This window comes from Myotis myotis, unplaced genomic scaffold (genome assembly GCF_014108235.1).
Source record: "Myotis myotis isolate mMyoMyo1 unplaced genomic scaffold, mMyoMyo1.p scaffold_m19_p_1, whole genome shotgun sequence".
NCBI lineage: Eukaryota > Metazoa > Chordata > Mammalia > Chiroptera > Vespertilionidae > Myotis > Myotis myotis.
The window spans coordinates 179031500-179048221 of NW_023416313.1; the positions used below are offsets into that span (position 1 = coordinate 179031500).

Genomic DNA, 16722 nt, shown 5'->3' on the forward strand with positions numbered 1-16722 from the left:
AGAAGCTCCTATAAAAGGGAAACAAATGGGGCTTTTGGGGGTACCATTTATAACACACTGAACAGAAATATGGAGGATGGGAATTCACCTTTCACTAAAGCCTTCCTCCATTTCAGCAGCATCAGCCGATGGTATGTCTCCTGGTGACTGCAAATAACAGGGATCATTTGATTTCCCAGCACTGCCTAGAACTGCTGCTCCATGCCTTGAGTCTGCTGTGCTGCTTGACTGAGGCTCCTCCTCATCCTCATGCCCAGGGTGCTCTATCATCCACATGGCAAGGACAGTGATGTTCTGGGCATCAGCCTCCCCTCGAGCACCTGAACAGGGGGAAAAATAAGTCTGATACTGACTTTGGGCAAAATAGTTATTCATGCTAGTATCTGTTATGATGTCACTGAACTAAACCTGATGTTAAAAATCTTACCAAGCTTTATGGCCTCTTAAAAAAATATTGCCCTTAATAAGATTAAGTTTCTCATATCTGTATATACTGACATATAAAAATTTATTCTACCTGTGGCTTCCATGGCTTTGGCAATCTGTCGGAGGGAGAACCCCATTTCCAACAAGGGTACTGCAATTGCTGGAGGAGGAGGAGAAGTTGAAAGTCTACTGCTTGGGTCTGACAAGGCTGAGACAAAAGAAAGAGAAGTAAAGACCTAAATATCACTATATAACATGAATAAAGTCTTCTCCGTGTAACTATAAGTTTCTTAATGTAGTTCAAATTCAACGAAAATTTACTCTAGCAAGAATTCATTAAATGTATAACTATGATTAAACCTGTTATAGATTATGGTTTTTCATAAAGATAAACCTGCTAATACAAAATAAAACTACTGAAATAATGTAAGACATTTTATTTTGAAATAGTTACCTACTTACAAAAAATTTCATACTTAACAGACATTCGCAAGAATGCACAATGGATTCTTTCACCCCTGAACCATCTGAGACTTTTTTTCAGACAATTTTCCCTGAATACACTAATATGTAACTCCTACAAATAAGGACATTCTCCTGCATAACCACAACACAACCATCAAAGTCAGGAACTTAAGAATATTATCACCTATTCTATATCTCATTCCAGTTTCACCAAAAATCTAGGTAATGTTCTTCACAGCAAAGGATCCACTCTAGGATCCCCTTTGCATTTATTTAGTTTTCATGTTTTTCTTCAGTATCCTTCAATCACTTAGGTACTTTGAAGATTATAGGCCAGGTATGTGGTATAATGCCTGTCAATCTAGAATTCTACACCAGTAAAAATATTTTTCAAAATTAAGGTGAAATAAACTCTTTCAGACATACAAGAGACAAAATAATTCATCACCAGCAAATCGCTACAAGGAAGTCTTTCAAGCAGAAAGAAATGACACCAGATGGAAATCTGGATCTACATAAAGGAATAAAGAATATCAGGACTGGTAAATATGTGAGTAAATATAATCCTATTCTATATAATAAAAGAGTAATATGCAAATTGACGGAATGGCAGAACGACCGGTCACTATGATGTGCACTGACCACCAGGGGCAGACGCTCAACACAGGAGCTGCCCCCTAGTGGTCAGTGTGCTCCCACAGGGGGAGTGCAGCTCAGCCAGAAGCCCAGAAGCCGGGCTCACAGCTGGTGAGCACAGCGGTGGTGGCAGGAGCCCCTCCTGCCTCCATGGCAGTGCTACGGATGGCCATCCCCTGAGGGGTGCCGGACTGTGAGAGGGCACAGGCCGGGCTAAGGGACCCACTAAGTACACAAACCTCATGCACCAGGCCTCTAGTATATATATAAGTTTTTGAATCTCCTTAAAATATAATTGCCTGTTTACAGCAAAAATAATAACAATGTATTATGGGGCTTTATAACATATGTAGAAGTTAAATGTGTTACAACAAAAGTACAAAGGCTGAGAAAAGGGAAATGAAAGCACACTGTTGTTAGATTCTGTTAGTATACATGAAATGGTAAAACATTACTTAAAGATAGACTGTGACAATTAAAGGTGTATACTATAAACCTAAAAGTAAATTCTAAAAATATAATACAAAGTATAATAAACCAAGGAGATAAAATTTTTAAAAAATCATTTAATCCAAAGAAAGTAGACAAAGGGGACAAAGTACAGGTGAGATAAACAGAAAGATGGTAAATTTAAGCCCAACCATACCAATAATCACACTAAATGTCAATGATCTACCCCAATTAAAAGGCAGAAAACATCAGGTTGGATTTTAAAAGGCAAGACTTAAATATAGGCTGCCTTTCCGAAAACCACTTAAAATATAAAGACACAAATAAGTTAAAAGTAAAATGATGGGAAAAGATATACCACCCAACACTAATGAAAAAAACTAGAAGTGGCTATATTTATACCCGACAAAACAGATTTAAGGGCAAATAATAATACCAGGGATAAAAAGAGTCATTACATAATGATAAAGAGGTCAATTCATTAGGAAGACATATGAATACTAAATTTTTATGGACCCAAAGACAAGGCTTTAAAATACATGAAACAAAAACTGATCAATGAAAGGGGAAATAGACAAATCCACTATAACAGAGGTTTTAACACCTCTCTCTCAATAACTTATAGAATAAGTAGACTAAAAATCAAAATAACAAAGACTTAGATCAGGGGTCCTCAAACTACAGCCTGCAGGTCACATGCAAATATAAATATTGTATTTGTTCCCGTTTTGTTTTTTTACTTCAAAATAAGATATGTGCAGTGTGCATAGGAATTTGTTCATAGTTTTTTTTTAAACTATAGTCTGAGTCTCCAATGGTCTGAGCGACAGTGAACTGGCCCCCTGTTTAAAAAGTTTGAGGACCCCTGACTTAGATAATACTAAAAACCTACCTGACCTAACCAACAATTCATAGAACATTCCACTCAATAATAGCACAATACACACTTTTCCCAAGTGCACGTGAAATATATTTCAAACAGACCATATTCTGGACCATAAAACAAGTATCAATAAATTTAAAAAGAAGATGGTGGCATAGGTAAACACCGGAGATTGCTGCCTCGCACAACCACTTCAAAAATACACCTAAAAGACGAAACGGACATCATCCAGAACCACAGGAAGGCTGGCTGAGTGGAAATTCTACAACTAGAAGGAAAGAAAAAAGCATACCGAGACTCAGAGGAGGTGCGGTGCAGAAGTAAAATACAGAGGTACAGAGGCGCATGCAGAAGAGCTGGCGGCTGAGTACAGGGTTGTCTTTTTCAATCGGGAGGGAGTCTCAAGCTCTGAGCTCCAGTTCCGGCGAGTCTCTGGGGACCCAGACTCATATGGGAGAAACTGGACTGTCTGGTATCGGTCGGAACTCGAGGGTAGCTTTCTCTCAGGGGTGCTTGCAGTGATTGCCGGGATACTGAGAAGCAGGGCCTCTGAGGGCAGGACTGAGAGCAGCCATAACTGCTTGCTCCGCCATGTTGATCCCCTGGGACCCCGCCCCACCCAAGCAGTGCACGGAGGCTTTTGCATATGAAAAGCCTGGCCCTTTGCAAACTGATAATAACCTAACAAACTGCAGCTGGCCCAAGGCTCCAGGGCAACTTGCAATGCTTCACAGCTGGCTCCTGCTGGATAGCCTCAGGCAGAGGCTAGATTAGCACCTCCTTAGAGATCCAGGAGCCAGTGTGCCTGGTGATCAGAGTGGGACCATCCAGATTGCAGCTCCTCGGATCCATAAAGGACACACTCAGGGGGCAGACTCAGTGAGCATCAAAGCCCCATTGAAGCAAGTCTTGCCCCGGAGGGGTGTCTCCAGCACAGAAGTTCTCTCACTGCAGACACAACCAATTCTCACAGCCAATTGGCCTGGGGGTCAATCCCTCCCAGTGTTACCTACAACAGTCAAGGCTTAACTACAACAAGACTGTGCATAAAGCCCACAAGGGGGTGCACCAAGAGTGTCTACCTCAGGTAATTGGGGAGGCTGAGCCACTGGGCCCTATAGGACACCTAGCACAAAAAGCCACTATATCAACACAGCGAAGCATAAAAAAAATGCGGAGACAAAGAAACAGGACACAAATGACAGAAATGGAGGAAAGAAAACTACTGGATATAGAGTTCAAAACCACACTTTTAAGGTTTCTCAAGAATTTTCTAGAAACCACCAAAAAACTTAATGAGACCCTCAAGAAATCTAGTGAGACCCTCGAGGTTGTGATAAAGGACCAACTAGAAATTAAGCATACACTGACTGGAATAAAGAATATTATACAGAATCCCAACAGCAGACTAGAGGATCGCAAGAATCAAGTCAAAGATTTGAAATACGAAGAAGCAAAACACCCAACCAGAAAAACAAAATGAAAAAAGAATCCAAAAATACGAAGATAGTGTAAGGAGCCTCTGAGACAGCTTCAAACGAACCAACATCCTAATTATGGGGGTGTTGGAAGATGAGAGAGACCAAGATATTGAAAACCTATTTGAAGAAATAATGACAGAAAACTTCCCCTACCTGGGGAAAGAAATAGACTTACAAGTCCAGGAAGCGCAAAGAACCCCAAACAAAAGGAATCCAAAGAGGACCACACCAAGACACATCATAATTAAAATGCCAAGAGCAAAAGACAAAGAGAGAATCTTAAAAGAAGAGAAAGACAGTCAGTTACCTACAAGGGAGTATCCATACGACTGTCAGCTGATTTCTCAACAGAAACTATGCAGGCCAGAAGGGAGTGGCAAGAAATATTCAAAGTGATGAATAGCAAGAACCTACAACCAAGATTACTTTATCCAGCAAAGCTATCATTCAGAACTGAAGGTCAGATAAAGAGCTTCACAGATAAGAAAAAGCTAAAGGAGTTCATCACCACTAAACCAGTATTATATGAAATGATGAAAGGTATCCTTTAAGAAGAGGAAGAAGAAGAAAAAGGTAAAGATACAAATTATGAACAACAAATACACATCTATCAACAAGTAAATCTAAAAAATCAAGTGAATAAATAATCTGATGAACAGAATAAACTGGTGATTATATTAGAACCAGGGGCATAGAAAGGGAGTGGACTGACTGTTCTTGGGGGGGAAAGGGGAGTGGGGGATACGGGAAGAGACTGAACAAAAATTGTGCACCTATGGATGAGGACAGTGGGGGGGGGGGTGAGGGCTGGGGGGGGGGAAACGGGTGGAGGGGAGCTATGGGGGAAAAAAGAGGAACAACTGTAATAATCTGAACAATAAAGATTTAATTTAAAAAAAATAAATTTAAAAAATTCAAATTGTACAAGGTATGCTCTTTGATGATAATGAAATTAAATTAAAAATCAAGAATAGAGGTATTTGAAAAATTTCCCAAAATTTGGAAACAAAATACTGTACTTCTAATTATGCCAAAGAAGATATTATGATAAATGAGAAAGTACTTTAAACTGAATGAAAATGAAAACACAGCATTTCAAAATGTTTGAGTTGTAGCAAAAGTATTGTTTAGAGGAAAATTCGTAGCACTAAAAATACCTATATTATTAGAAAAAAACCAAAAGGATGGTTGCCAGATGGGAGGGAAGGTAGACTAAAGGGATGGGTGAAAAAGGTGAAGGGAGTAAGAAGTACAGATTGGCCCAGTGGTTGAGCATCAGCCCCTTAAACAGGAGGTCACGGTTCTATTCCCAATCAGGGCACATGCCCAGATTGCAGGCTTGGGTCCCCAGTAGGGGGCATGCAGGAGACAGCTGACCAATGTTTCTCTCTCACTGTCTCCCTCTCCTTTTCTCTCTCTAAAATCAATAAAAATGTACATATTTTTTAAAAGTACATATTGGTAGTTACAAAATAGTCACCAGGATATAAAGCACAGCAAAGGAAATACAGTCTATAATTTTGTAATAATTATGTATGGTGCCAGGTGGGTACTAGATAAATCAAAAGGATCAATTCATTAAGTTAAATAAATGTCTAACCACCATGCTGTATGCCTGAAATTAATATAAAATGGAATGACAACTGTAATTAAATAAAAAATTTTCAAAATTTTTTTAAAAAAGGACTAATATAACTGATGTACAGTATGTTATTTCCCTCCCAAATAGCCATAATTCAATCTAGAGACTCAAAATACAGAAGACAGCTCATTTTGATGGGGCAGACTATCCCCCATAATTAAAATCACTGCTTTTACCTCCATGAAGACAAAATACAATGCCTACATAATAAAGTCCCACACATTTGGAATGTCAAAACGTCTGGGTGTCATAGCGCATGATAATACACGCACCTGTGCGGTTAGCTGGCCTTGCTGACTGGGAATCAGGAGAAGTTAAGCTTTGCCTTCTTCCTACTTCATCAGAAGGAGAGGTTGGTAATGATGATATTGGAGGAGTCTGTGCACGACGTGTGGGAAGTACGGTGGTAGTTGGGTAACTAGAGAACATTTGCCTTTAAAGAAAACAACATTAGTATAAAAATCCAATTACAAAATACAAGGTGGGCAAAAGTAGATTTACAGTTGTTCATATGGAAAATAATACAATAATTAATAAATAATAACACAAGAATAAACTCTTTTGCATACTCACAACTGTAAACCTACTTTTGTCCCACCCTGTATATACATCACAGTCTTATAAAAGAATATGTGACCTGGAAATCTACACAAGTTAGCTATAATTAATTGGGGTGAGGAAGATTCCACAGTTTTAAAAATCATTATATCATAAGATAATCTATACAAGTAATACAAGTAATCTATAGAAGTAATAATACCTTATCATTTGTTCAGCAAAATGCCAATAACATAGCATGTGGGGGAATACAGCAATAAACAAAACATTTTTTTAAATCCCTGTCTTAAGGAGCTTTCCTCTACTATAATACCAAGAAGACAGGGATATTTTGACAGGCATACAGCAGTTACAGGATAAAAAAAACTTGTACAGATAGATAATTTACAATTACTTCAAACATAAGTTCACTAGCTAGCCATGAAATTATTCACATGGATTCCAAGTAATAATCTATAGGTAAGTTACCAAAAGAAAAGATAACTGCTCAGTCACCCAGCACAACTGAAATATAGCATAAGAATGAGATACCAGCTGTGTAAAGGAGACAAGATATAGAGAGGCAGACCCCTCAGGCTGAGAAGGCAGACACTGGGTAAAGAAGAAAGTCCAGGAAGCTCCTCACCGACTGACTGCTCTTTCGATTTGTTCAATAGAACTAATAACTTTTAAGCATCAAGAAAGCATTGTCGATGCACTCAAATAATTGTAAAATCATATTCATGTAAGAGGCACTTGTTCCCTGATTTCTGATATTCGGAAGGCAGACACAATTGCAGCTCTAATATAGTCCCAGTCAATAACAGGAAAACAAAGACTAAGAAGAAAGGAGGGGTCACAAGCCCTGGTGAATGGTTCTGGGAGAAAGGGAGCATTATTATACCACTGAATCCCATGCCTACACTACAGAACTTGAAAGGCAAAAGGAGTCATGGTGCTATTGATCCTCTATGGATGCCTTGAATTCTATTAATTGCTGGAGGAATTAAAAACCATATTAGAATATTCTATCATTTCTCTCTTCTTGCTTTCTTAAACAGAAGCACCTCCTGGATCTGTGTTACTTAAGTGAGAGCTAAGTGGGAGGAGATGTGTGGGGAGTGGGCAATAGTAGCTACTAGGATTAGTGCTCCTTCTGCCCCAAACCAGAGCAATTGAGGAAACAATTCAAATGCAAATTATGTGCCCCCACCAGACCTAGTGAGAGACTTGGGGAATACATCCCCAGAGCTTTAAAAAGCCTCCCAGGTAGCTCTTGTGAACACCAAATATTGAGAATCATTACAATAATAGCCACTCTCCCTAAGAAGTCAATCTACACACAGGGGAATAATAGTGACCCGTCAATTAAGAGAAGGGGGAAAAGAAATAAGAAAAAAGGATACTATTCATTTTCCTTCCCTTTATTTCACTTAAGCCCTATGTGAGAAAGTTCACAAAACACTCCCTCCCTAGAGATCTTCTCTCAAGGTTTTTGGTTTGTGTATACATCTGGCAAACTGAAGCAAAAAGAAACTGGAACATTATTTGAAATTTATAAATCTATTAAAATAGGGTTGGTTGAAGAAGCATCATAAGACACGCTCTTTCATTTGAAAAGTAGACTTGCTTGATCTTATAATAAGAAAGAAATAAAGAATAAAGAAATTATTCTAAAGGGAAAATAACCTGAGAAAAGAAAATTAACTCATGAAGGCAAGCTCTTTCTTAAAGTTGTAACAATCAAAACACAAGTATTTACTTTTTCAGGGAAAACATATTCAAAAGCCTAGCCAAAAAATGAAAGAACCATTATAAGGAGATAGAATAGTGCTGGAGTACCTGATTGGCAATGGAACCATTGATTAGATCTGGGACCAAAACTAGCTATGAGACTTGGGCAAGTTGTTAAACATCTGAAGGACATTTCCAACTTCAGTAAATTGGGTTTGACCATATGATCCTTTAGATTCCTTCTAACTCTAGAACACCTTGATTTAGTTGGGCACATTCTTCATAAGAGAATACCTGTGTGCTCATAACCATAGGCATCAAATATGGCACAATTTAAAAGTTAACTTCCCTACCTGAGGAGACTTAGTGGCATCACTCCTGGGGACTCAGATGCAGGCACTGTTTCTGTGTCAGTGACTGGAGTGGTGGCAGTTGTGGTGTCCTCCAGCGAGCTACTCATAAAGGAAGTCGTGCTCGAGGCTGATGGGCTAGTGGTAACTGGAGTCTGTGCCTGCTGGGCTGGGTCACTTTCTTCAGCTTGTTGATCAATCTCTATAAACCAAGGTTAAGAAAGTGGTAAGGATTTTTTTTCTTTCAAATGGGAATGGAAAGCTTTTAACCTTTAACTTGGAAAGTTTCTAACATATTTCATAAATATCAATTCTATAAAAGATTTACAGAAAAAATGTTTTTACATCTACACTGAATTCACTATTATCCTCATAACTGTAGACTCTACAGACAAAAAAAAGGAACCAGCCCTTGTAATTATTCATTTCTTTCTATTAGGAAAGGTTCTCTTAAAAACAACAACAAAAAGTCTCATTTGTGTATGTGATATTTGACCAGAGATTCCCTAAAGATATTTTATCATTAAAACTGTATTTCCTTAGCACTTTTATTTTGATGCCTATTTTTAGTCTTTAAGCAAGCAAAGATGAAGACATGTAAATACAAGATTATGAAAACCTAGACAGAAACTCCATGCTCTGAAAAGGACAATGGCTCACAAAACAAACTACTCCTAAAAGTTGGGGGGGTTGTTGCTATAAAGATAGCTAATTCTATTAAGGTTTGCTAAATGGCCACATACTTTCATAAACATCATGATCTTAACACTCCTATTATATGCACCATGCACCTCTCTCTGCCTATTCACTGTCTAAGCTAAGACAGGAAGGAGAGGAGTAAAGAAAAAGGAAAGAAGAAAGAGAAAAAGGAAGGGAAGAAAGAATAACAGCAATTGAAGTTTCATTACAACAAGGGACTTTGTTTTGTCATTGCTGACTCCTCAGAACCTAGAAGAGTACCTGGCACATGGTAGGCATTCAATAAATATTTACTGAATGAATCTCATTTTAATCTTAGAATTCAAATTATCTCCAAAGGTGAGGATAAAAGATAAAACTAGATTTTTTTACATACACTACAGGATCTATAAAAGTAATCCTTTAAAATGCCTCTGAGAAGTCATCAGAATAATATGTATTTTGAATCATATCAATAAATACTTGAGTATATTTTGTGGCATGAATTAAATTTCAGTTTTACAAAATGTAGTAGTAATTATTAAATTTGAATGCTTTATAGATTTAAAACAGAAAATTATAGGTAGATTATTAATATAAAAGAAACAAAAAAGAACTGTTCACCTTGCAAAGGAAAAATGACATGAAAATTGCTTTTGCCAAAAAAATTTTTTTTATAAATCACTTATAGAGTACATCAGTTCTGACAATTATAATTTCAACAGCACAAAAGCATTTAAAAAAAATCAGATAACATACCTTGCTTAATTTTGCCCCCAAACTGGTCTTCCAAAAGCCCACTGACCACTAATTTATAGATCATGGCTTGAGCTCGTTCCAGATCAGCTAATCCCAATGCTCTCTTTATGGGGGACCGCATGACCGCTCGCTTCACCATGTGTCGCATCAAGAACTGCAGGGCTGCACGCATCTCCACGTCTTCGTGAACAACTGGAGAGCTTGCACAGTCTGAGTTGTGGCCATTTTCAGCCAGAACTTTTGGTATCAGCAACAGCTCAGCATATTTACTACAGCCAAGAAGAGCACTAAGTGATTTCATAGCACCGAGGTAGAGATAAGACAACTGGACTGCTCTGATTTCTGTCTGGGGTATGTCATGGATTTTGGACATGTGTTCATGATTTTTTCTCTTTCCTTCTGTTATTTGGTGTTGGTATTCCACACCTGGCAGGGTTGGATCTAAAGAAAATGAAGCTATTTCACCTTCTGATTTGGAGCTTGTAGTACCCTGACTTTTGACATCGTCAGATGTTAGGCCTGTTCGCGTATCTAAAGCAGATTCACTCTCAGTTTTCTGCTCAATGTCCCCTTTCTCTTCAGACTCATGTCGATGTTTTTTTTCATGTCGCTTGGTGCTCTGTTTGCCCATGTCTTCGTGAATGCCAGTCAGATACGTGAGGTCCAGCAGCACAGAAGCCGTCAGGCCTCGGAATCGCGCCACGTCAAAAGGCAGTGGTTCACAGGGTTCCAGATTATACAATGGAGTATCACTAGGCGACCAAAAAGTTGGGAAGCTTTAATAAAGATCAGAATGACACAGGAAGAAGCAAGTGAGGGATAGACAGGAGGAAGGTACAGAATATAATGTAGACAAAATAAGATGCATCATGTACACACTACAGAGAATAATCTACACAAGCTAGAAAAGACATTACAGAGAAAAATTAGTCTATTATGAGAAAATGGGGAGATGTGATGTTAAATGCAAAAGCAATGAGATGTGCATGTGCTTTCAAAGAATATTTACCATAATATAATGTAAGCCAGAAATTAGCAAAATTTCTGTGAGCCAAAAAGTATGGGGTGAGCAAAAGGAGGTTTACAGTGTGGGTACATGAAATACAGAGTTTATTCTTGCATTAGTATTTATTCTTGTATTATACATTTTTCCACAGGAATAACTGTAAACTTACTTTTGCCCAACCCATATTTTAGACCCTGTAGGCCAATCTCTGTTGCAATCTTTCAACCCCACTACAACAGTGTGAAAGTGGCCAATGATACACCTAAACGAAAGGGTGTGGCTATGTAATATTATTTATAAAAACAGGAGGTGGGCTAGATGTTCTCTGACAATTCCTGATGAAAGATATTTGGAAAGTCTGTATAATAAATATAGCTTATTATGTGGGCAATGGCCATTTATAACCTATCCCAGAGAATGCATTGTTTCTTTAAAAAAATTGCTTTGTAATCTTCAATTAATGCTTCTAATTTATAGTTTAAGCAAAAATATAATCACATATTTCCTGATATTTGGCAAGAATTTCCAGATTTTTAAAAATGTTATAAGTATACAAAATGTAATAGAAAGCTTTAGCAAGTATAAAAAGTTTGGTGGTAAACATTTGTTTTATTAACCTAAGTCTTGGTTTCAACTTAACCAAGGAACCAAGAGGTAATTGATCTGATTCCCAGTCAGGGCACATGCCCAGGTTGTAGGCTTGATCCCCAGTAGTGGGTATGCAGGAGGCAGCCAATTGATGAAGTTTCTCTCATCAATGTTTCTATCTCTCTATCTCTCTCCCTTCCTCTCTCTCTAAAAATCAATAAAAAGATCTTTTTTAAAAAGAATACTTAAAATCACAGATAATCGAAAACCTAATTTTAGTCACAAAAACGTTCTGTCATACATCCAAAGACCTCCTACACAAAATGTAATTGATGGATCTACTGGCTGGCTTTTTTTCTATCCCAGTGAGTAATGGAAATGTTCAAAAAGCAAGAAACTAAATGAAAAAATAGAAGAAAAGATCCCAGTTAAACATAAACTAGTGAGCTTACCATTTCTTCAAAAAAACAGAACAGAAACTATAAACTTTATAAATCACTAGTATTCCAAGGAACACAAATTTGGGAAATATTCCTTTAGAAATCACAGTACTCACACACAACTATATGAACAAAAGTATTTTAAAAAGTTAACTGGCAGCTCACCTAAACACATAATTTCTCACTGCCCATAGGCAATGGCCCATGTCACCATTACATACTCATTTGTAACAAGTGTAACTCAACAGACCGTACCTGATAGTAATTTCTGCTTCATCCCATTGGACCTTGGCAGACGTGCTGCCCTCTTTGACCACTCCCAGCAGTGTGGCATGGCGCCCAGTTTGCCTGTGAACACACCGACCTCCAACTCTAAGACCAGCATCAACTCCTCCTATCACTGCCAGCACCGGCCACACCTCTATGCAAAGGGTCCTCAGCTGCAGCTCTGAGAGGTCAGCAAGGCCATGTCTATTATGTTTACTTTTCTCTTCCTCTTTGCTCTCTTTCTCCTCTCTCATTTCATTTTCCTCTCGGCTTTGAACCGAGCGGCTTTTCTTTAGCTTCTGACCTGACTCTTTAATACATATTTTAATTTTGTGCAGCCTTTCCATCATTTTTTTGTTAATGCAGTAAGTCCAACGGTCTGTTCGGTGAAGGATTCGGATAAGCTGAATAGTGGCCTCTGCCAACACCGCTGCTACTGGACTACAAATGGGGTCTCCTGGAAGTAAGTCTCGTGGTGTGCCACGCATCTGCATATCACAAATTTTTACCTGTAAAAGAAAAGGAGTGGAAAATACATAATAGTAAATAGTTCTCCCAAATTATTAGTCACTATAAATTCTGACATGTGCAATCCCATGTGAAACTAGTGTTTGGCCTCCTAATACCTGGTATTATATCACTGGCCCCAGTAAGGAGTGAGCAAATATTACAGATCTACTTAAATTAGTAGCATTATGATTCTCTGAAATAAGCTGCCCAGTCATTTAAAATTCCTGAAGCCCGTAAGTATCAGAACTGTTGTGGCCACACGAAAGATGGATACAGACTAAGGTATATGTGACTGATTCCATTTAATATATATATATATATAAAAAAAAAGCCTTGAGGATCTATTCTCTTTCATCCTCAAGACTCCAGAATAATACTGAGTTTTGGGACCATCTTATATTGTTCAAGGGGCAGAAAGAAAATCATAAATCTAGACAATTGGGATAGTCCCAATCTGAACACACATTTCAAGTAAGACTTATAGAGGTTAAAAGAAAAGCAAGACTTAGTTCAAACCATAACTCTGCACAGTCTTAGAAAATTTAATCTCACTAAACCTCAGCTTTTTCATCTAGTAGGTTACTTTAATAGTAATAGTAGGTTATTTTAAAGATTAAATGAGACTATGCACATAAATGCTTATTACTACAATGCCAGACACAGTAAATGTTCAAAAATGTCAATGGTTAGCCTGAAATTATAACTTTTGAAAATTTAAAAAATACAGTTAAAAGCAGAGACTAAAATGTAACTTTCATGATTAGGATTTACCGAGTCCAGGCCTTCCATTATAGAAATATTAGATATGAGATAGCGTGAAAACTTTCTACTAAAGAATAACTAGAAATTCTGAATATCAGATCTAGGCTGCACAACATCCTCAAGTAAAAGGATAGGGTGGAAAACAAACGGACCCACCAGTATAGGACACCATAGAGAAGTCTGTCTGGCCTAAGTTTTATATGAGGAGAAAAAGAGTTTATGAAAGGGTATCTCTTTAATACAGTCCTCCCAAAAGTTTAGAGATTGAATTTATACCAACTACAAGATCTGAGAACCCCTTCAACTGAATAAATGAAAGGTAGCTTCCCCACCACAGTTGGAATGTCCATTATTCTGCTAATAATACCTGATTACATTTAAGATTGTTTCTATATTTTTCTCTCATATTCATAATTGCCAATGAACCAGATTATCCCTAAAATATTTTCTTCTTCTTCTTTTTTCAATCCTTTATGGTACATTTTATTTCATTTTTTAGGTTTTATTTCAAGAAAAAATTTTAAATATAATAATATTACATGCAATAAACTTTAATATTTCAAGAAAAATTACCTTAAATATAATAATGTTACATGGAATAAATATTAATATCTCAAGAAAAATGATTTTAAATATGATAATGTTACATGCAATAAACAGGAATTATTCAAGAAAAATGATCTTACATATAATATTACATGCAATAAACATTAATATTTCAAGAATAAAAGAACTTTAAGTATAATAATATTACCAAAACTATACTAACATAGTATGATATCACAAAAGTTGTAGGAAATATTAAAAATCTGCAAATGACAGGATTACTTCTATTAAATTCTAGTATTTTTCCCTCTGGCTCTATTTTTATTTATCAGTTTATGTTGTTCATTATAATCCACAAATGAGTGAGATTATATGATATTTATCTTTCTCGGACTGGCTTATTTCACTTAGCATGATGCTCTCCAATTCCATCCATGCTGTTGCAAATGGTAAAAGTTCCTTTTTTACTGTAGCGTAAATTCCATTGTGTAGATGTACCACAGTTTTCTAATCTACTCATCTGCTGATGGGCACTTAGGCTGTTTCCAAATTTTAGCTATTGTAAATTATGCGGCTATGAACATAGGGGTGCATATATCCTTCCCGATTGGTGTTTCTGATTTCTTGGGATATATTCCTAGAAGTGGGATTACTGGGTGAAATGGGAGTTCCATTTTTAATTTTTTGAGGAAATTCCATACTTTGTGAATGATTCATGTGCATTTGGGAAGAATGTATAGTCTGCTTCATTGGGATGAAATGTTCTATAAATATCTATTAAATCCATCTGATCCAGAGTGTCCTTTGGAGTCTCTGTTTCTTTGTTAAGTTTTTAGAAGATCTGTCCAGGGAAGTCAGAGGGTGTTAAAGTCTCCTACTATGACTGTATTGTTATCAATCTCTCTGTTAAAGTCCTCTAGAAGTTTTTTTTATATATTTAGGTGCACCTATATTGGGTGCATAAATGTTTATCAGGATTATATCCTCTTGCTGGATCAATCCCGTTAGTATTATGTAGTGACCTTTGTTGTCTCTTGTGATGGTCTTCATTTTAAAGTCTATTTTGTCAGATACAAGTATTGCTACTCCAACTTTTTTTTTCCTTTTCCATTTGCATGGGAAATTTTTTCCCATCCCTTCACTTTCATCCTGTGTGTGTCTTTTGTTTTGAGGTGAGTCTCTTGTAGACAGCATATAGTTGGGTCATGTTTTTGTATCCATTCAGCTACCCAAACCTTTTGATTGGAGCATTTAATCCATTTTCATTTAGGGTTATTATTGAGAGGTACTTATGGCTAGGTTTCTCTCTCTGTTTCTTCTTCTCAGCAATCTCTTACAAGCAATCCCTTTAGCATTCTTGTAATGCTGGCTTGGTGGTGATGAACTCCTTTAGCCTTTTTTTATCTGGGAAGCTCTTTATTTGACCATCTATTTTGAATGATAGCCTTGCTGGATATAGTAATCTTGATCTCAGATCCTTGCTTTCCATTACCTTGAGTACTTCATGCCACTCCCTTCTGGCCTTTAGAGTTTCTGATGAGAAATCAGGTGTCAGCCTTATAGGAATCCCTTTTCTCTTGCTGCCTTTAAAATTCTCTCTTTTGTTTTTAATTTTTGGCATTTTAATTATGATGTGTCTGGGCGTGGATCTGTTTGGGTTTTTCTTGCTTGGGGTTCTCTGTGCCTCCTGAATTTGTGTGACTTTTTCCTTTACCAGTTAGGGAAGTTTTCTACCATTATTTCTTCAAACACCTTCTCTATTCCTTTTTTCCTTTCTGCCTATTCAGGCACACCTACTATTCTAATATTGCGTTTCACTTTGTCCCACAGCTCCCTTAAGCTGTCCTCCTGTTTCTTAATTGCTTTTTCTTTTTATTCTCTAATTGAGTGATATTTTCAACTCTGTCCTCTAATTCACTCATTTCATCCTCAGCTTTCCCTAATCTGCTGTATATTCCCTTCCAATATGTTATTTGTGTTATGTCATTCTCGATCTCAGACTGTTATTTTTTCATAGTTATTATATCTTTTTTCATGCTGTGGAGCATCTTTAACATCATTACTCTAAACTCTGTTTCAGATAAATTTCTTATCTCTGCTTCATTTATCTCTTCTTCCGGATAATTCTCTAGTTCTTTCATTTGGGGATTCTTTGTTTCCTCATTTTGGTTGTCTGTTTGGGTTTGTGACTATGTATTAGGTAGATCCTCTACATCTCTCAATCTCTAGTGCAGGACAGTGTTAAAGGTTGTTTCTGACTAGTTGGATCAGGCAAAAACTCAAAGCCTCCAGAGACCACTTCTGTCTACAGACTAATAGGATTCTGACTTTAATTCCCCCCAGGCAATCATCCTCAGGTGTGGCAGGAGTTTTTTCAACAGTGTGGGGCAGTTGCTTCTGCCTGGAGGCTAATTGTTACTTTTAATCTCTTAAGTGGCCTTAAGGCAAGGTGTTTTCCAATAGGTGGGTCAACCGTCTTCACCCCAGGCAAGGCAGGTGTCTATATAGGAAAGATGTCCTCTGCTGTGTGAGGGAATGGCTCAGCCCAGGAAACTTGGGGTG

General features: G+C 37.4%; 1 protein-coding gene across 25 annotated transcripts in view; it reads right to left on the reverse strand.

Annotated features, from left to right (window-relative positions):
- Positions 1-16722, reverse strand: part of HERC1 (HECT and RLD domain containing E3 ubiquitin protein ligase family member 1) — a 194786-nt gene that overhangs the window by 52934 nt on the left and 125130 nt on the right. For 24 of the 25 annotated variants that reach the window (XR_004966839.1, XM_036304098.1, XM_036304091.1 and 21 more), the window contains 6 exons: positions 12331-12851; positions 10042-10817; positions 8608-8806; positions 6256-6416; positions 518-634; positions 89-320 (listed from right to left, as the gene is read on the reverse strand). Coding sequence is in view for 24 of the 25 variants with exons in the window: in XM_036304098.1 (XP_036159991.1) it covers positions 89-320; positions 518-634; positions 6256-6416; positions 8608-8806; positions 10042-10817; positions 12331-12851 (2006 nt within the window). In the remaining variant the exon portion in view is untranslated. The remainder of the gene's footprint in view (positions 1-88; positions 321-517; positions 635-6255; positions 6417-8607; positions 8807-10041; positions 10818-12330; positions 12852-16722) is intronic. The other variant, XM_036304137.1, reaches the window with a different exon arrangement.